The sequence below is a fragment of the Balaenoptera musculus genome, chromosome 5 (assembly GCF_009873245.2).
Source record: "Balaenoptera musculus isolate JJ_BM4_2016_0621 chromosome 5, mBalMus1.pri.v3, whole genome shotgun sequence".
In the NCBI taxonomy this organism is placed as follows: Eukaryota; Metazoa; Chordata; class Mammalia; order Artiodactyla; family Balaenopteridae; genus Balaenoptera; species Balaenoptera musculus.
The window spans coordinates 21,461,629-21,482,339 of NC_045789.1; the positions used below are offsets into that span (position 1 = coordinate 21,461,629).

The 20,711-nt window shown below is 36.3% G+C and overlaps 1 protein-coding gene across 6 annotated transcripts in view; it reads left to right on the plus strand.

Annotated features, from left to right (window-relative positions):
* Positions 1-20,711, plus strand: part of BANK1 (B cell scaffold protein with ankyrin repeats 1) — a 325,608-nt gene that overhangs the window by 30,993 nt on the left and 273,904 nt on the right. For all 6 annotated transcript variants that reach the window (XR_005019889.1, XM_036851937.1, XM_036851932.1 and 3 more), the window contains exon 2: positions 11,840-12,238. Coding sequence is in view for 5 of the 6 variants with exons in the window: in XM_036851932.1 (XP_036707827.1) it covers positions 11,840-12,238 (399 nt within the window). In the remaining variant the exon portion in view is untranslated. The remainder of the gene's footprint in view (positions 1-11,839; positions 12,239-20,711) is intronic.

A 20,711-nucleotide genomic window follows, 5' to 3' on the forward strand; every position in this document is an offset into this window, starting at 1 on the left:
GGCTTTAGAAAAGGGGCGGAGATTTCCTGGGGGTAGCTGGGGGCCGCTGGGCACGCACCGGCTTCCAAGTTACTTCCGTGTGTAAACACGGCATCCATTGTGCCTGGCAGAGCACAAATCCCTCCTTTGGGCAGAGATTGTAGCATGGTAATGAAGCAAAGGTAACTTTCAGACACCTTCAGGTTCCACCTGCGCAGGCACGGTCCTGTGGTCAAGTCAGAGCTTGTTCCAGGCGGTTGACCACTGTGTATCTCTCAAAGCATATATCTCTCAAAGTACAGCTGCAAAACATCTCTGCCAAACACCAGGTACTTTTGAAACAAACACAGAGGTAAATCAGGGAAAGTGTCCTTTAGCTCTCAGGGGTTGGTATGGAAACACAGAGATAAATCAAGGCTAGGAAAGCAGTGACTTTCAGCCTGCTTTGCCCACTATATTGAGTCTAGCCAGTTCAGTCTGGTTTTGTCACTGATCTTTGTGGCATCCTGTTGATAAAACACAACTAGACTGTATGGTTAAAAACAATTTCTGCGCTTGGGGGCTGGGCTGCTTAGCATGGGTGACAAAGCCACTTTTCAGTAAAAAACGTCAGGGACTTGTATTGAGGATGGAGGTGGGGATGGAACAATAAATATCCTTCTTCAATGCTTAAGTTATTACACAACTGAAAAAATAAGACAAAAGAATAAAGCAGAGGGGAAACCGTATATTGTCTTTATTATTGATAAAATTTGCATTGGCTAATGTGGTGTATATCTAACTTGCTTTTGTATAAGCCACAAAGAATATAAGGATATCACTGCATGGAAAAAAAAGTAACTTGTAGTCTCATGTTTCCAAGGTATATTTTCTTAATTAGTAACCTAATTAGGGTTAATAAAATGAGCATATTCTTTTCTACTCTTTCTTCTTTTACTCAAAGTAGATCCATAGTTCAGGCCTTTTCTTCAAAGCAAGTGGACAGTTAGAGATACTGCCCAAAGTTCTGCCACCTGGGAGACTTTCCTTTCACCATTCTCTTCCAGGGACGACCATGGGTTCCAGCGTTGTAATGCAGCAACCATTCACTTTGGACTAGTGCCAATATATTTTCAGACCCAAGGCACGTAGTATTTGGTTTAGTTTACTATTTTGGGGTTGAACAGTTCCAGAGACATATTTTCTCCCTTCCTCCCAAAATATCCTCATTCTCTGCAAGGAAGGATTCTGCCATTTGCTATGTATATGTATTGCCACATACATTCCGGGCTTTAAAAACCCACAGGATATCTCTGTGGGCCCACTGGAACAATGATTAGATACACCCCCAAGGCAAGAAGTTATTTATCATTACACCTGACTTCCATAAACTCCCTTTTACCAACGTGCCATTGGGCATTTTGGGTCCACGAAAATGGTAGTATACATGGCTGCAAGTCTCTGGGGAATGCTTGGGAAAAGATTTGTTGTATACATGTTTAGCAGCACAGAAGAAGAAGAATCCTTTCTCAAAGGGACTTGGTCTTCCCTAAGTTAAAGGGCTCTGAGTCTATAAACCAGATAGGAGGCTGTGAATCTCCACTATTGCAACTTAAGTCAGTTTCTGCACTCAAACCTAGAATTGTTTTGTTTATAAAAGTGAAATCGAACCTTCATAGGCTATGCAGATATTTCATTCCTAGGGACCCTCAGATCAATTAGTTACCATAACAGATCCCTGCAGTGAAAAACACTTTGATTACTTAAATTGCCTGTAATAATGAAGTGCTGCCATTTATTCTCTGCCAATCCAGACTTCATTATTCCCCCACTGACATCAAAGAGTTCAATTTGGAGGTCCAGTTCTCATCATTGTCTCCAGGCTACAGAGGACAGACAGTACAGAGCTTCTTGTGATTGAATTTCTTAATGCTTAGTGAAGGGAATGTCAGAATACTCTAGAGCAAGGGTCAGCAAACTATAGCCAACAAGCAGAATCCAGCTGGTGGCATATTTGTGTACAGCCTGTAAGCTAAGAATAGTTTTTACATTTTAAAGAGTTATAAGAAAAGAAAAAGAAGAGGAGGAGAAGAAAAAGAATGAAGAAAAGAAGGAAGGAAGGAAGAAAGGAAGAGAGGGAGAAAGAAAGAGAGAATAGGTGAAAGAAGAAAAGGAAGGAAGGAAGGAAGGAAGAAAAGAAAGAAAGAAAGAAAGAAAGAGAAAGAAAGAAAGAAAAAAAAAAAAAAAGAGGGACAAAGAAAGAAAGTGAAGATATCCTATGTGGCCCACAAAGCCTAAAGTATTTATTATCTAGCCCTTTACAGAAAAAATTTGCCTGCTTGACCTCTTTTCACCATTATGGTAGGCAAGTTCTAGCATTGTAATCACATTGATTGTAGGCCATTACAGAGTCCAAGCTTTAATTATACATTCTATCGACTGTTAATGCCACTCAGGTACTGGAGATAACACATTACATTCTGACTGCTGTATGAATATAACCATATTGATGAGTTCAGTTGGCTTCAATCCTCTGTTTTGCCCTCCTTGGTCTAATAACTCTTAAAATCCATTCCGTACATACTTTCCAGACTTATGCTGATATATATTGGCAAGGCCCTGTAATAATTTCTGTGTTTGAAATAGTTTCTCTAGAATATTCCTTTCACTTATGGGATCTAACTTTAGTTATTGATATTAAAGGCAATCAGTGAGGGATGCTGGCATGGTTACTGAGAAAAGTTGACATAGCTTGTAAGGCAATTGCCTCAAGTGAAGTTCCTGAAAACTTTTAATTTTATCTTGTTTTTGTTTATTTGTTTTTACAAGGAGTACAGGTTCACTTGGTTAAAAAAGATCCAGGGACATTTGGGGGGTTTTGCCTGCTACTGGAATTGTAGCTCTGTCTTTGTATGATTGCATGCTCTCTAGGACAGAGAAACCAAATACCAACCCCCTCCATATCTGTAATCCCTATTGCCACCACAGACACTCAGTCTCCTAAAACTTTCCCCTCCATTGACACTCCATCCAATTATACCATTATGCCATTATGGTGCTTCTGCATGCCATAAATTGCCAGTGTACTATTTTCCCTTGATGAGGGCTTGCTTGTGTTCTCCACAACTATGAGAGCAACCCAATTCCAAAATCCATCTTATAGAGTCTGTTTCCTGTGGTCACTCCTAGTACCTGTATTTATTAGGATCCCAGCAAGAAACAGTGCCACCATCAAAGATTTTTAACTGAAAAAATTTAATAAAGTGATTTTTTATTAAGATGTGCAGGGCTGAAGAACCCAAAGAGGGATAGTGAAGCATTTGAAGAATAAGCAGGAGTCCTTTACTCTGCCAGTGAGGGAAGTGGAGGAAAGATGGTTGCTAGAGATGCATGAAAACTGGAACCACGGAAGAAAGGCCACGGAAGAGCCACAAAAGAAAACGGCCACTGCTAAAATTAGAATGGGGGAGTGAGTGACAGGACCGATAAATAACCCTATCATTCCTTTCTTTCACCTTCTGGTGTTCTGATGGTGCTTTCCATTGGAGTGGGCATGGGAGCCTGGGAGCCTGGGTGATGTAATCCATAGGGAAGAAATCAGTCTGGAGAGATCACAAAAAATATTCAGGTCCTAAGGAGATCATTCTTTTTTTTTTAATATTTTTAAAATAAATTTATTTATTTTTGGCTGCGTTGGGTCTTCGTTGCTGCATGCGGGCTTTCTCCAGTTGCGGTGAGAGGGGCCCACTCTTCACTGCGGTGTGCGGGCCTCTCATTGCGGTGGCTCCTCTTGTTGCGGAGCACGGGCTCTAGGCGTGCAGGCTTCAGTAGTTGTGGCATGCAGGCCTCAACAGTCGTGGCTCGCGGGCTCCAGAGCGCAGGCTCAGTAGTTGTGGCTCACGGGCCTAGTTGTTCTGCAGCATGTGGGATCCTCCCAGACCAGGGCTTGAACCCGTGTCCCCTGCATTGGCAGGTGGATTCCTAACCACTGAGCCACCAGGGAAGTCCCAGGAGATCATTCTTGAGTGTGAATTGGAGAAATGAGAAGCGCCTAAGATACTGTGTGAGATGATACTACTCCCATATTTAATTGATTCTGATAATGTTTTTTTGTTTCAGGCTAGTCAAATTCTCTGAAATCAGAATTCATCTTAAAATTTGTAATATATCATAGTTTATTTGATCACAGTATTCTTTTCTTAGAGGAATATCAAATAATAGGCTGTCTTATGGTTAGTGTTGTCCAATTCAGTAATCTATAGAGTAATGGCAATAAAAGGAGGGAGAGGGTATGGACACTGCAGAAATAGAATTCCATAAATTTGAACTAAGTAAGTTTGAAACATATTAAAACCTCCTTACAGATCTAGTATCTTTTATGTTTTTAATTCTTTAAATGAACTATTAACAATTTGTATTAGTGATAAAAAGTGATAGAGGTGAGAGCTGAACATCTGTAGTTTATATATGAAGGGGTAGGAGGTCTTTGCAAAATAATCCTGTAACAATTAACACCATGCTTTCTTTACAGAAAAGAAGAAAAAATTCTCTTTCAAGGTTGTTCTGTGAAGCATAGAAGCATTTATTTGCATCTTAAAAGGAAAAAGAAAGGGGAAGGTCTGCATTTGTATAAAAATAATTTTTGCTGGTCGTTGTTCTTCACCATAGCTGAAAAGTGTAATCTTAAAATGTGTCGGTACCTTCCTGTATTTGAAAAGAAGAACTAAGTTAATTAACATATATGTTTATAGAGATTTCCCCTGAAGAAGACCCTAAGAAATGGACATGAGTACAAGCAATTTATTTAAAGATGAGTCCATGAAGCACTAGTGAGAGAATTGGGAATGTGAGACAAGAAAGGGAGAAAAGCCGATACTGTGTATATTAATAAGCAGAATAATATGATGAGCAGTTATAATTCAATACCACTGGGAATCCTCTAATTACTGTGTAGAACAAACCTCAGAACTGTCCCACTGAAGGATGGGGAAGCTGACCTGTTTACACCTTGACTTCCATCCCTCATTGACTGAGGGTTGCCTCCCAGCCCTCCGTGCACTAAATCCCCAGCACTTCTGAGCTGCCAGGCAGGCACACGGGCTGAGGAAGCTCCCTCAGCTCCAGAGAAAGTCCTCAGGCAGCAGAGCAGAGGTTGGAAGTGGTCAGTGTGCTTAAGAGCTGAGCATCAAGGTGAAGCTAGTGGGCCAGGAAGATGTGGGTTGTGTATCAGCAGTATCTGCTACACGGAAATATACAGAAAACACCTGGTACTTTTTGCCACTATGAATAAGTGAAATTAATCAACTTTTCTGGAGGAGAAATATGAGTTATAGTGTATTTTGCTACCTTAATACCTTTGGAAAATCCTCAGTTTTGTTCCCCTGTTGTACTAGTTAGAGTACAAATTAGAGTATAAGACCAATTCAGTTATACTTACTATATAATTTGAGTAATGATATATATTTGTGTGTGATTAGATCAAGATTAATGTTCATGTTATCACTACTGACTCCATTATGGCTATAACTCATTTCTTTGTAATTTTGTTTTTTCTGCACTTTGGTTACCAGTTAGAAAAATACAATGTTGAAAACGTGCATCATGCCATTTTTCTCCATTATGCACAAACATGGGTAAGAGGTGGGATCTTATTCAAAAAGAAGAAAATCTGCCATTTCGAGCTGTGCATGTATAATAGGAAGGATTTGGATTTATGGCCAGTCTCATTCTTTTGGCAATATGTAGTATAATTTATTCTCATAACAAAAACAATTATTGATATCAATTATTAATACACATTTTCTTCAAGCTTGGAGACTTGTTCAGTATTTTGTAAGATAAATAAATAAGGCATCATTATGGAATCTGAAAGAACACTTTATAGTAGTTAGACCTATTTTGCTCCTACCATTGTAGTATAAGCTGTCCTTTATGTTGCTAGACTTGAGATTTACATTTTAAATAATTTATTTGCAGACCTTAATGGCATCTTCAATAGCAATTTCCCTTTATCTTGATGACGCTTTCCAGGAATGAACATTTTGTGCTTCTGTATTTCAGGTTCATCCTTTATTGTTTCATTTCACAGCCTGTAAAATCTGGCCAACATTAATGACAGTAACCCTCCTTAAACAAGTAGAATAATGATTTAGGTTTGATTTAGTTCAAGTGTATAAAACAAGTGCATTGCAAGGCCAGTAGGCTCCTCTTGAGAAATCATAGAGAACTACTGTTGAGTCTACAATGTAAATGTTACTCAAGGACAAGCTATTTTCTAGAATAAGGCCCCTTTATTAACTTTTTGTGTTTTGACTCAACATGGTTTCATACAACAAGATTGGAAGGTTAACATAAAGACCAATTACTATCTTCATAACCGTGACAAGTTAATCAATGTGATCATCAGTAAAATAAAAATAACAAGGCCAACTCCGTACAGTTTTATGAATATTAAATGAAGTAATGCATGTTAAATGCTTAGGAACATACCTGGTACATGGAACATCTCAATAAATAATATTTGAGAAAATTAAAGAGTAAAAACCTGAGATCATTTAATCCATAGAAAAGAAAGGGCTAACATTTAATGCTAGTCTTAGTTTCTGAAAACTGTCAAACAGGAGTTTACTAAGTACAAGTCAAATATAAATTTTAAAGGAAGGCACAATTTCAGCACAAGAAAAAATGGCCATAGAGTATTGCGAGAGACTTCCTGTCTAATTTTCTTGGGAAGTTTTGAAAGATGGGTTATGATTGTCTTTAGAATTGATTTCCTGTGGTTGTCTTCCTATGGTAGTGTGATATCCAACCATGTAATGTGGCGGTATTCATTCTGTACTTCAACACATCCTCGTAGCCTAATGTATAGTTTTATTGATTTAGGTTTCAGAGTCAGGAAGGAAGTTCTGTGAGTTCTTCATAGACAACGATACTCTTGGAGTATATGGTTTATTTCCTCTTTTTTCCTTGATGGGAAACCAGAGTCCTAGTGAGCTTTCACATACTTTGCATACTTGATTTTAACTCGTAGGCTGCTTAATAGAGACTAATCTAGTTCATATCACTGCAAAGAATCTATTTTAATCTTTTAGATAATGTTATTGTGTCCTCTACTGTTAGAGGTTAAAAGTACAGACTGTAGGGTCAGACTGCCTGCATTGGAGTCCTAATCCCGGTACTGATTCAGTTTTCCCATCTGTAAAATAAGAGTAACATTAGTACCTTAAAAGGGTAAATTTTGAGAATTAAGTGAAATAATATGTATAAAACAGCAAGAGTCCTAGTTTATTTTAAGCACTCAATAGTTTATTATTAGTTTTATATTTACCCTAATTATTCTATAATTAAACAGCAGCTTACTCTGGCTATATGTAATATAAGGAAAACTCTTCCTCTGCTGTTCCTCAAACATAAAAATATTGCATTATGATACTATGTTTGTGTTTGTTCAATAACTATTTATTTATCATTGAGGCTAGGTGAAACACTACATAGAGAATAGCAGAAATATGCCGATGATTCCTACACAACTTGTGTATGATTCCCATATGTTTTCTGCCAGATATTTTTTCTCATTCTGTATATGTAAATCTATTTTTAAATTTTTGTTGAATATCTGTTCAAAAATTGTCCTAGGCATTGTGTAGGAATCAGTGAGTTGAAAGAGGAAACATCTTCCTTGGGGATACTATTTATATCATGAGAAAAGATATAGATAATTCAATAAAAATGCAAAAGCTCTCAAAATCATTGTGGCGTTAATTACTACATCAGTGGTATAGAAAATACATGCTCTATATCCAGAGTGAGAAAGATAAGTGTGGAATGTAAGAGTTTTGGTGTTTTGTTCTTTGTACTCATGATAATACCTTACAAACTAAATTTTTAAGAATGGTTACTTTGTTTTATACAGTAATACAATTTTACAACAAAAATATAAGCTATATGGAAGAGTAAGAAAAAAGGAAATCATACCTCTCTCAAAATTTTATCTCTCACAAACAACTGTTGCTAACAGTCAATGGAACTATGGTGTATTTTGAGTAGATGGGCAGGATTATTTAAAAGTGAGAATTACTCTATGTGCTCTTTTTTAAATAAAATAAAGTAATATAAAGTAAAACCAAAGGACATTCATTTTCAGATAAAAATTTTTTTACTCGGAATACTTTCCAAGTTTATTATTGCTTAAGAAAAATGATGATACAAAAAATAGTAGAAGAATTGAGTCACTTTTTATTCAAATTTAGGCAGTGTTAAATAGCTGAATTCTATGAAAGATGGTGTTAGTGCTTTATACTTTCTCCTCCGCAAATACTCAGTTTTCCCATTCTATGGATACTTTCATTTCCTCAAGATTTTTAACATTTGCATTTTGTAGTGCCATCATAATCCCCTTGATACTTAGTCTTTGATCCATATGTATATGTATTCAACTTACCATGTGTTCTTTTTTCCAAAGTTTTTACATCTTCATTTTGCTTACTTTGGTTCTTCTATTTGCTGACTGGTTTTTTTTCTTTATTTAAATTTTGATTATAGTTACACAGGCATATTGAACAATGATAAAACACCTATAATGAAAATCAGCAGTTCTCTGCTCTCCCCCTCCCCAAACACAATTCCATTCCCTCTGGGAAACTTAAGAACCTTCATTATTTCAAATTTTGTTGTTGTTGTTGTTCTAGTCCATGTTTCTAAAAGATACATTTATACTACTATTTCCTGATTTACTAATTCTATTATCTATTGTCTTCTGTAATATGCTGGATAAGGATTTCAATCTATTAGTCTATCAGACTCTTTCCTTGTTCTCCAGTATATTTAAATCTCAACTTGTAGTTAAGTCATTAATCATATTTTACATTATTATGATTGTCTTAGTTCATTTAGGCTGCTTTAACAGGATACCATAGACTTGGTGGCCTAAACAATAAAATATTTATTTCTCACAGTTCTGGAAGCTGAGGTCACGGTGCCAGCAGGTCAAATTCTGGTGAGGTATCTCTTCTGGGTTGCAGATGGCTGACTTCTTTCTGTGACCTCACGTGGCAGGAAGTGCAAGGGAGCTCTCTGGAGCGTCTTTTATAGGGGCACTAATTCCATTCACGAGGGCTCCACCTTCATGACCTCATCACCTCCCATTGGCCCACCTCCTAATACCATCACACTGGAGGTTATGATTTCAACATATGGAATTTGGGGGAGGACATAAATATCCAGTCCATACAATGTACACATTTACACTGTTGATCCTAATAGTATATAATGATCCTGCTTTCTTTTTTGTTTTGCTTTGCTTTGTTTTTCTGCAATTAATTTTTCTTCTTTCTTTTGTAATTTACATGTAAAAGATTATAATGTACCTATCTTTAAGTTTTTTCAAAATGTCCAGTCAGAACTGTCAAACTTCTGTTAGCATTTTTTCTCAAGTTTTCAAATATATGATACAATCTTACGATTGTTTTATTTTCTTTGGATCTCCCTCCCAAAATGCTCCATTCATCTATTATAAGTCCCTATGCCTCCTGAATAGCTACCATCCTGAAACTTCCTTTTTTCTTTTGATATTTTAATTTACCTTTTAATTGCCATATAATTTACATGCACAATCTAAGATATACAGATGAACAGATTTTTATATATGTATACTTTGTGTAACAACCACTCAGATCAAGATATAGAACATTTTCAGAACCCCAGCAGGCTCCCTTTTATCTGCTTCCATTCATTAATCCCACTCCCAAATATTCTGATCTGTATTGCCATGAATTTTTTTTTCTATTTTTGAACATTTTATAAATACAATCCTTCAGTATATACTTTTTCTTCTTTCAGTCAACATTACATCTTTGGATTCATCCATGTTGCATGTAGCAGTAGTTCATTCTTTTTTATTGCTGTGCAATATTCTGTAGTATGAATACACTATAAAATTATTTTTGTAAGAGCTGTTTTATAATTTATTATAATATGCCTTTGAAATTGCTCTGAAAAAATCTACCAACCTAATATTTTTCTCCTCTTGAATGACTTGCTTTTCTTTCCTAGATATATGAAGAGGTTTTATAATAATTGTTAAACCAAGTGAAATTTAATCAAGATGTTTTCTCTAACATTTTTTCCATAGAATTGGTTCATTTTTCATCCATATTTTAAGGATTTTAAAAATTATATTTTAAAACTTTTAATGCATCTTTTGTTCTCTTCTACTTCAGGTTTTTGGATTATCTTTATATTGAATCTTTTCCTTTTTTGGCTCTTATCCATATATATCAGATTTTTCACCAATTGCTTTAATTTTGTTCTCTCTTTTTGTGTTTACTATAAAAATATGAAGCTTTACTTTGAGGCCAGAAATGAAAATATTATCTGTGTCTAATCTAGTCATTGCTTTTTCTAATTTTTTATCTGGGCAATGGTATTGCTTTGGCTCTCAACTTGTCTTTTTATCTATTTATTGTACCCTTTCAAATGATTCTTTTAAAAATATCAAATCAATATGTCTTTAAACTTTGGTTTTATTTAATCAATGGTTTTTTAATACTGTGAGGGACTTTTCTTGTGTTTTTCTTCCCTGCTTATGATTTCTGCTAGTCTTTTCATGCTGTGTTACTTTCATTATTATGATGATCATATTATTACTGTTAATTTTGTTGTCATCGTCTCTTTCAATAACTATGAATTTGTATTGCTAATCCTTTCATCTTGCTCATGATTCTCTTAGCTCAGTCTAGGCTTTCTATTTGCTTAATATTGTGTGGGTAAATTATTCCTTAAATTCCCCTCCCTAATTGCTACTTTTTATTTTCCCTCCAAGTTGTAGTTTGAGAGACAAAATCTACATTCTAGTCAGTTGTTATGGCCTGAGAGAAAAGAGAAGGAGAAGGAAGATCTGTGAGTGTGACTCTCAAGTTGGAGGTGGTGGACTGTAGTCTCTAATGGGACCTTGTCTGCAAGGCCCCTCTCCAATGCCCAGGGATGCTCTTGAGTTCCTGTGCAATTTGACTGGCTTTACTGACTCAGCCTTGAGCCTTGGCTTGTTTAGGATTCAGCCTTTCCCGCTTCTGCAGACACCCCCGATCAGTTTCCAGCTGGGGAAGAGATTCATGACCACCCTGGCGGTTTTGGTGGTTTAAAAGTTTTTTCATCAGTGCTGGTTTAGGGTAGGAGATAGGTTTAGGATTAGTACTGCCTCACCAGAACCTCCGATTTATTTCATCAACAACAACTTTTTAGTTTATGGCATGGGATAATACCCCCTTAATTTGGTTTTTGCTATTGAATTTTGTTCTTTTAAAAAATTTTTATTTTGTTGGTTTTCTGGACATGGAGTTATGTAATCTGTCTTGATGTACCCATCTTTACCTGGAAGAAGGATTTTAAAATCCTTTAATATAAATTGTCTTATTTCTTCTCAGAATAATCTGATTCATTAGGTAGGGCTTATTTTTTTTTTAAACCTTCATTTAGTTGGTGAAGAAACGATGGCTGAAAGGAATTAAGTGCCATAATCTAGGTAAAATTTTGTGGTTACTGGCAGAGCCATGCCTAGTAGCCCAGCATCCCTAATCCCACAGAATATTCTTTCCATTCTATCTCAAGGCCTCTCATTTATTTCCATTGAGCTTCCTAGATTAACATTTGTGCAGTGAGTACCGTGTACCCTTGCACAGAGCATGAACTCTGTGTTGCATCTGAAGGATTACTTTACTCCCATAGGATTCTGATGGGGATAATATGAATTATATTATTGGTCTCTGGTATAAGCAAATTAATATATTCCCTAAAGAGTACATTTAATTCTTTGAAAAATAATAATATAACCTGCTGTTAGCATGTCAAATATATGAAAATTAATTTATTATTTTCTCCTTTCCAGAAAATGCAAAAGACATCATCATGATATATGAAGAAGATGCTGAAGAATGGGCTCTGTACTTGAGAGAAGTTTTTTCACATGTTGTGAAAAGGGAAGCAATCCTGTTATATCGCTTGGAGAATTATTCTCTTCGGGATTTGGAATTGCTAAATTTAAACTCTTACAAGTGTAAACTTTTGATATTATCAAATAGCCTGCTTCAAAACCTATCTTCAAAGAAATGTCAGTTTCTAGAAAACATACTGCATTCGCCAGAAAGTGTGGTTACTCTGCTGTGTGGGATGAAGAGTTCAGATCATCTTTACAAATTATTAAATATCTCCGGAGGCGGATGGGAGATCTCAACTGAGCAGGAGCCTGAAGACTACATCTCTGTAATCAAGAGTATCGTATTCAGAGGTAGTGTTGCCAAACTTTATTTGTTTGTTTTTATTTACTTATTTTTATAATAAAAAATCGGAAGTTTTTTTGAATCAATGAATATCTGATGTTGGGATTAAAAAAAAGAAAAATGAAAGCCAACTTTATTTAATGGTATGTTACACTTTCCTCGAAATGCATGAAGGTTCTTAATTTTTAGCTTAATTCCAGCCAAGGCTTATCAGTTGTTCAAAAAATGGTTTAAAATTATATTTCTTAGGGCAGCCTGTATGAGATCATACTTGGTAGAACAAATATGGTATGCTAGGTTATATGTCAGTTTGGTTCTGGAAACTGATTTCTTAGTTAAGTAGTGAGGCTTGAGTTAATGTTGTCTACCCTAGTATTGGTACCAGTCAGTAGCAGTCCAAGGTTTGAAGGTCTGAGTTATTATAGAACTGTAGAATTTCCCTTGTACCGATAATTGTATGATATCATTACTGTGGTATGATATACTGTTATTTTCATTAATTTTAAATAACAAATTTCATTTTAATCATTGAAGCATTACGTTAAAGGGCGGAACACAGGGACCTGTTCATTAATTAATTACAGTTTCATGTCATAGTCAAAACTCTGAAGCTTCCTAGTGTTAAAGCTTCTCCCTCCCCCAGGGCTTCAGCCTTGGTGTGGGAGGGGTGCTGTGCTCAGCTGCTTGCCTGGTTTTCTCACCTTGCCTCTTGCCTTTAACTTCCAGGGTTCCAGCTACGGTTTCCTCTCCCACAGAAAAGAGGTGGGGTTCTTATCTTCTCCTGGCCATGTCACATATGAAGTGCTGGCTCTTTTTCTTGGAGCATGTTTCTGGGCTCTGTGGAAATCCCCTCATTCCCTGGGGGTGTCTCACCTGCAGTTCCTTAATGAGACAAACGTTTCCTCCTCTAAGCTCCTAGCTGTGGTGGTCCACCCCATATAGAGTCTTAATATTAATTTCTACAGCTTCTTCATGTGTCTCTTTTGATCAAAGTCACTCAGATATCTCCCTTCTGGCCCTTTCTCACACCTGGCCTACATCTGTCTGTAAAATCATTCGTTTTTCTTCTGTCATGACAAACTCGGGGCACACAAGCCATTCCCAATAGAGCCACCACCTTCCTGCCCTCAGAGCAGCAATGCACCACAGCCTCTTGCCTTTAGTCATTTCCAAGCATGGGTCTAGCATGAGTCTTGGTGTCCTGTAAAGCCAGAGAACACCTGTCAGTCCCAAAGGCTCTGCTAGAAACCCTTGTCCCTCTGCTTGAGGATGATGATATCCCTCAGTCTTCCCTGTGGAGGATGGTGGGACTCACAGCACATCAGCAACTCTCTTTAAAAAATCTTCTCCCTATTCTCCAGCATTCCAGCCTCTTCAAATTCAATACTTCTTAAGCCTTGTTTTGGTTCTCTATTGTTACATAGCAAGTTACCTTAAACTTTAGCACCTTCAGACAATGATGCTATCACAGTGTCTATGACCGAGGAATCTAGGAGCAGCTTAGCTGGGAGGTTCTGGATCAGGGTATCTCCAGAGGTTGTGGTCAAGCTGTCTGGAGCTATAATCCGCTGAAGCTTCCAGTGTTCACTTGGGGAGGATTTGCTTCCAACAGGAGCTTACATTGTTGTCAAGTTTGTTATTGTTTTTTAACCAACTCTTGGATGAAAGTCACCTCTAGTAGATTCCTGAGGAAAAGCAATGTTTCTGAAATCTTGCATCTTCCAAAGTGTTTGTCTCTTGTCTTATACTTGAAGTGCAGTTTGACCGAGGACTATGTTGCTCTTCTTTCTTCTAGCATTGTAGAATTTAGGGAATTCTTATTTGCCTGGCAGACTGAAGGATTCTTCATTTATATGTGAAGTCTAGTGACTTCACTACACTAGAGTGTTATCCTTGTGCTGACTGTTCAGGACCGTGTTGCCCAGGGATGTGGTTACTTTTTTGTTTTTATTTTCCTTTCTTTTGGGGGGGGTCTTTTCCCCAAGATGTAGATTCAATATTCTTTTATTTCAGGAACAATTTCTTGACTCATATCTTTAAATGTTTGCTCTTTCTTATTATTATGGTTTTCTTTTTCAGGGATTCCTTTTACATGTATGTTGGATTTATTTTTGTCTGTAATACGCTCTACAATTTCTCTCTAATTCTTTTTGATTCTTTATCAATATCCATTTACTTAGCTTGTATTTATCATTTCAATCCTTGCTACTTTCTTGTGCTTTCAGTACTCTCTCTTCCCCTGTATTATTTCAAATTTCTCCTTCATTTTTATGTTGCTTTTACTTTTTTGTGTTGTAACATTTGGTTGAGCCCTGGAAGCTTACAATGCATTTCTTGTTCTTGTCTTACCAACCTCACCTTGACACCCTGTATTTCTGCAGTACATAATTGCTTCAAAAAGGTAATTGCAATGCATTACATTTAAAAAATTCACGGTGAAATGTTTGGTCACAATTTTTCACTTCTTTTATGGCAGTATGTTTTTAGTATGTGATTCTTTATGTGTAATTGGTTTTCTCTCTTTCTCTCTCATAGCATCTTTATATAGATCCTGTGCTGGTCCAGTTTTTCTTTTGTATCACTGAACAAAGTGAGTTTTTCTTGGTCTAGCTAAGGGAGTTAGAAAATGTGGGTTTTGTTGTTTGTTCTTTTTTTTTCTCCCCCCACAATGAAAGACTTTACTTCTCTGTTTGTTTTCACAGATATAGACTACTTTCTACACATATGTCTTCTCTATATAGTTCCTCATTTAGCCTCACTTTTTCTGCTTTTTGGAACCAAACCACTTCCATAGATGCTTCTACCTGAAACTATTGCATCATGTCTACAGTATAAAAAGGCATGGCCCCTAGCCTTAGTGAAAGCTGTGTTTGTTAGTTCTTTTTGAAATCTGATTTTGGAACCATTCTTTTGACCTGGAGGTCTAAGAGTTCACTGTTTACCATTTTCAATAAATAGGACATTTGCATAATTGTTTCTCATTCTCTATGTTTTGGGATGATCTGCAGGAATAAAAAAGGGGAAATGTTGACTCTACACTATAATTTTCAAACTGGCAGTCGTCTAGTTTCCAATCATCTCTGTTATTTTTTATTTTTGTTTAGTATTCCACAAGTACATTGAGTTAGTTTTTTTGGTTGCAAATGAAAAATGTTACAATTGGAAATTATAGACAATTTATTACAGTAAAATGCACATAAGATACAAGTAATTTCATGTTAATTGTCTCCCCTGAAACAGAGGAGCACTAAAAATTTGTGGCAAAATTTTGAGTGATTCTCCACACCCATCATTTTTATTTCCTTGAAGAATTCAAATTTTATTGGCCATTTAACTTATGATATCACTATTGTGTAAAAATATTGAGGAAATACATTTTATCTTCAAAATGTATTCCTATTGATATTTGATAGGAGAAAATCTTATACATTATGAACAACATGGGACTACTTATGAAGACACTCTTAGCTCTCATCTTCCCATATTCAATTTTTAGACTCTGCTTTCTTATAATAATTTAGATGCACCTACAAAATAGAAAATATAACAGTGTTGTGTGGAAAAAAAATCCAAAGATGATAAATTTGTCTGAGCTACAAGCATGCAACCAAAATGTAGACCTATAAGCAATTTGTAAACCATGCATAAAATAACTTTTATGTATAGGTTGTGTCCCTTGACAAAATTGGTATTAATTGCTGTGGTCTATGCAATAATAATTTGTTTTCATAAACAGCTTAAATGTTGTGCTACATTATTTTATGTTTCATATTGCCATTTGTGTTGAATACATTAAGTCTGGGGTTTTAAAAAAAATGGGTGAATTAGTATGAAAGATGTGAAATTCAATTTTACTGTCCTTTTCCTACTTCCCCTCTATCCCATTCAAGGAAGAAAGGAAACTTATTATTCAGGAGCATTATATGATATAGGGAATAATAAAAATGCCAGAGAAGTCATGGAAATAATTAAATGTTCTAATATATTCACATAAGAAAGGCAAATCAGAGGAAATTTTATAAAACTTAATGAAAGAGAAAGATATTTTATAATTAATCAAGGCTACAGGAAACTTTTTAATGTTAAAAAATATGAAAAAGATACAGTAATTCATGTTTATTATGAGTATTTTATTTCCTTTGAAGGAATGAAGCTAAATTTCCTGTCTCCTTAATTTGCAGATTGGGAATAATACTAACCTGTATCTGTTTTCACCTTTCTGTGTGTAGAATGGGCAATTTGACCATATTTCTTTCCTTTTTTTGTCTTCTATTTATTTCTTTAATTTTGGATCTTTACCTTGTTTTCTCCTTCTAATCTTTTCACATGTGTAGGTTTCATACAGCATAGTTTATATGTAATATAAATTAATCTGATCTCAAATGTATATAAAATCAGCTAACATTTCTGAGTGTTGCCATTGTGTATTTTGTTGTTTATAAATCCTTCCCTTAAAAACAATGTGTACCAGTTCCTGTGATCCCAGCACATCTACTGGGTCTCCTTCCTCCCTTTCTCCTGCTTTCTTCTTATATCTTTTGCCATTGGACCCTTTCAAGCTCTCTGGTTTATTCTCAACAGTTAACTCAGCTCTCTCCAAGCTTTATTTTATCATATTTTATATGTATATGAAAATATAATATTCATATTTGTCATACTTTCTTCATTGTCAAATTGTAGATGCAATGGTGTTGGGAAAGCTGCTAATACTTTCATGAAAAACTTTAACATTTTAATTTTGTTTTCGTATTATCAAACCAAGGCTTTGAAATTTTTAACTTCATTAAACCTAAAATAAGAATCCTTAAATTAAGAACAGCAATATAACAGTAGAGTTGTTGGAAAAACAAAACAAGAAAAACACCAGCACCACAATGCACTGAAATAAACCACACAGAAGCATTTGTTTTTCTTTCCTCTCATCTGAGCTATGTATTGTTGTAAAAGCTCTGGTTTGTTGGTCAATGAGGTCTCATGGCTTTTCAAATGAAGTCCATCGATTTTACATGGCCTTTCAGCTCCTCAAAAGTATGGCTCTAGCGTAGATGTCAAGGCCATTTCTTTTTTTTTTTTCCTTTTTATTTTTAATATTTATTTATTTATTTAGTTTTGACTGGGTTGGGTCTTCGTTGCTGCGTGCGGGTTTTCCCTAGTTGCAGTGAGCGGGGGCTACTGTTCATTGCGGTGTGCAGGCTTCTCATTGTGGTGGCTTCTTTTGTTGTGGAGCATGGGTTCTAGGCACACAGGCTCAGTAGTTGTGGCATGTAGGCTTCAGTAGTTGTGTCTCGCAGGCTCTAGAGCGCAGGCTCAGTAGTTGGGGTACTTGGGCTTAGTTGCTCTGCGGCACGTGGGATCTTCACGCACCAGGGCTCAAACCCATGTCCCCTGCATTGGCAGGTGGATTCTTAACCACTGCACCTCCAGGGAAGTCCCAGGCCATTTCTGTCATTACCATTAGTATAGGCATGTGCTGTACACTAAGGTAATTGTGTCACCTCCCATTGAACACAATCTCCCATTTCTGCCATTGTTCTTATGCTGCCTTCTTTATGTGGAGTACCTTTACCCATATTTTTAATTGAAATCCTGGCCATCCTTCAAGGTCAGTTGAAAGTCTGCTTTATCAATGAATTCATCTCAGATCCTTTCTGGTTGAAAATATTCTCCTCATCTCCAATTCTATTAAACTTTTATTATTGCTTATTTATGACTCTCCTTATATTCTTTGTAATTATTTTTGACAATTTCTTTTCTTCTCCTTATTACTTCTGTTTCAAAATTTAATGCTGGTAACTTTCTTTCTAAAATATTTCAGCACTTTAAACATCCAAAAAATAACAGAAGAGTACAAATTGTGTTTTTAAGTGCAGGTTTATAAATGTTTACTGGTGCAGTTGGGTTTTCACTTTGTTAATGATGCAAAGGTTTACTGTGGTATTCTTGTCAAGATTGCATAATCTGAAATTTGGGAGGGTTCAAGATAGCAGTGTAGGAATATCCTAAACTCATTTTTCCCATGAACCCAACAAATCTACAACTATATATGGAATAATTCCATAAGAAAGGGACCTGAAAACTGGATGAACAGAGCCTCTACAACAAAGGGTAAAAGGACAGTACACTTGGCTCAACAGGGAATATGTCCAAGAAAACTGTTGAACTGTAGGAAACAGAAAACCTGCTCATAAAGGGCTCCCAAACAATGCACTCGACATGAAAACCATTGCAAAAATACCAGATTGAAAAGCCCACTTACTAATGGAGAGGCCATTAGTGGAGTGGAGAGGGTACCCACTTACTAATCTTAAAGCATCTGAAGCATTTGCCAGAGAGGCAGGAGCCAGTTCAGATGCTCCACAGAGACTAAGACACTGGCAGGAGGCTTTTTTTTTTATCTCAGGCTACCTTTCTAATGCTGGCACTGGTAGGTGCCATTGTTGAATTCTCCTGACCTGTTACCACCAGTGGGCACACCCTGCTGAGAGCCACACCTACCCCTGCGCCTCAGCTAGACCTTAAAGCCAGGCCAGGGCTAGCCCTGCCCACCAGTGTGCTGTAGCAGTGTGGCTCTGCCACAACAAGAAGGTGCACAAAGCCCACACAGGGGCATCCCTTGAGCACCCGGCTCTCTTGGCAAAGAAAGACTGTGTCTAAGCCCCACAGGACGTCTCCTCAGTAAGGCCACTCCTTCTAGACTGGGAGAGATAGCTAATTTACCTACTACATAGAAACACAGAGAATTAGGCAAAATGAGGAAAAAGAGGAGTATGTTCCAATCAAAAGGACGAGACAAACTTCAAAAAAAGATCTAAATGAGATGAAGATAATGAGATGAAGATAATATTTGATAACGAGCTCAAAGTTATGGTCATAAAGATGCTTACTGAACTCAGGGGAAGATAGGATGAACACAGTGAGAACTTCAACAAAGAGAGAGAAAATACAAGAAAGTACCAAAAAGAAGTTATAAGTGAACTGAAAAATAAACTGGAAGGGTTCAACAGTAGACTGGATGAGGTAGAAGAATGAATCAGTGAGCTGGAAGACAAAACAATGACACTCACCCAGGTAGGGCAGCAAAATGAAAAAAGAATTTTAAAAAGTGAAGATACCTTAAGGGACCTTTGGGACAACATCAAGAAGATTAATATTGATATTTGCATTATAGGAAACCCAGAAGGAGAAGAGAGAGAGAAAGGGCCCAAAAACTTATTTGAAGAAATGGTGGCTGAAACACTTCCCTAATCTGGAGAAGGAAACAGACAACCAGGCCCAGGAAATCCAGAGAGTTTCAAATAAGGGAAATACAAAGGAACTCATACCAAAAGACACATTATAATTAAAATGGTAAAAATTAAGGGTAAAGAGAGAATTCTAAAAGCAGCAAGAGAAAAACAACTTGTTTCATACAAGGGAATCCCATAAGGCTATCAGCAGACTTTTCAGCACAAACTTTACAGGACAGAAGGGAGAATGGCATGACATTCAAAGTGCTGAAAGGAGAAAACTCCCATCCAAGAATTCTCTACCTAGCAATGTTATCATTCAGAATGGAAGGAAAAGTTAAGTTTCCCAGATAAACAAAAGCTAAAGGAGTTCATCACCACTAAATGAACCCTATAAGAAATATTAAAGAGACTTCTTTAGGCTGACAAGAAATGGCATTAATTAATAATAAGAAAACATACCAAAATAAAATTCTCACTGGAAAAGGTAAATATAAAATAAAGGTAGTGGATCAATCATATACAAAAAAAAAATGAGGGTTAAAAGACAAAAGTGGGAAAATTAACTAAATTTACAATAATTAGTTAAGGGATGCATAAAATAAGATGTAAAATGTGTCATCAAAAGTATTAAGTGTGTTGGGATTTGGAAGGCCATTTTTCTTTCAGTAATAAACCATTATCTTGTCACAGTGGGAAAAAAAAGTATTAAGTGTGTGTTGGGGGGGTGGATAAAGAGATAAAGCTTTAGAATGTGTTCAAATTGCAGTTGCTAGCAACTTAAAAAGGCAACTACTTACTTAGAATTTTATATGTGTACCTCACAGTAATAGCAAGGAAAAAACAGTAAATACACAAAAGAAATGACAAAGGAATCTAAGCATAACACTAAAGAAAACTACCAAACACAAGGAAAGAGAGAAAGAGGAGAAGAAAGGATGTTAGAGGAACTACACAAACATACAGAAAACAATGAACAAAATGGCAATAAGTACATGCCTATCAATAATTATTTTAAATGTAAATAGACTAAATTTGCCAATCAAAAGACATAGAGTGCTTGAATGAATATAAAAACAAGATTCACCTGTATGTTGCCTACAAGAGGCTCACTTCAGAAGAAAGGACAGACACATACTAAAAGTGAAGGAATGGAATAAGATAATCCATGCAAATGGAAATGAAAAGAAATCTGCAGTAGCTATATTCATATCAGACAAAATAGAGTTTAAAACAAAGACTGCGATAAAAGATA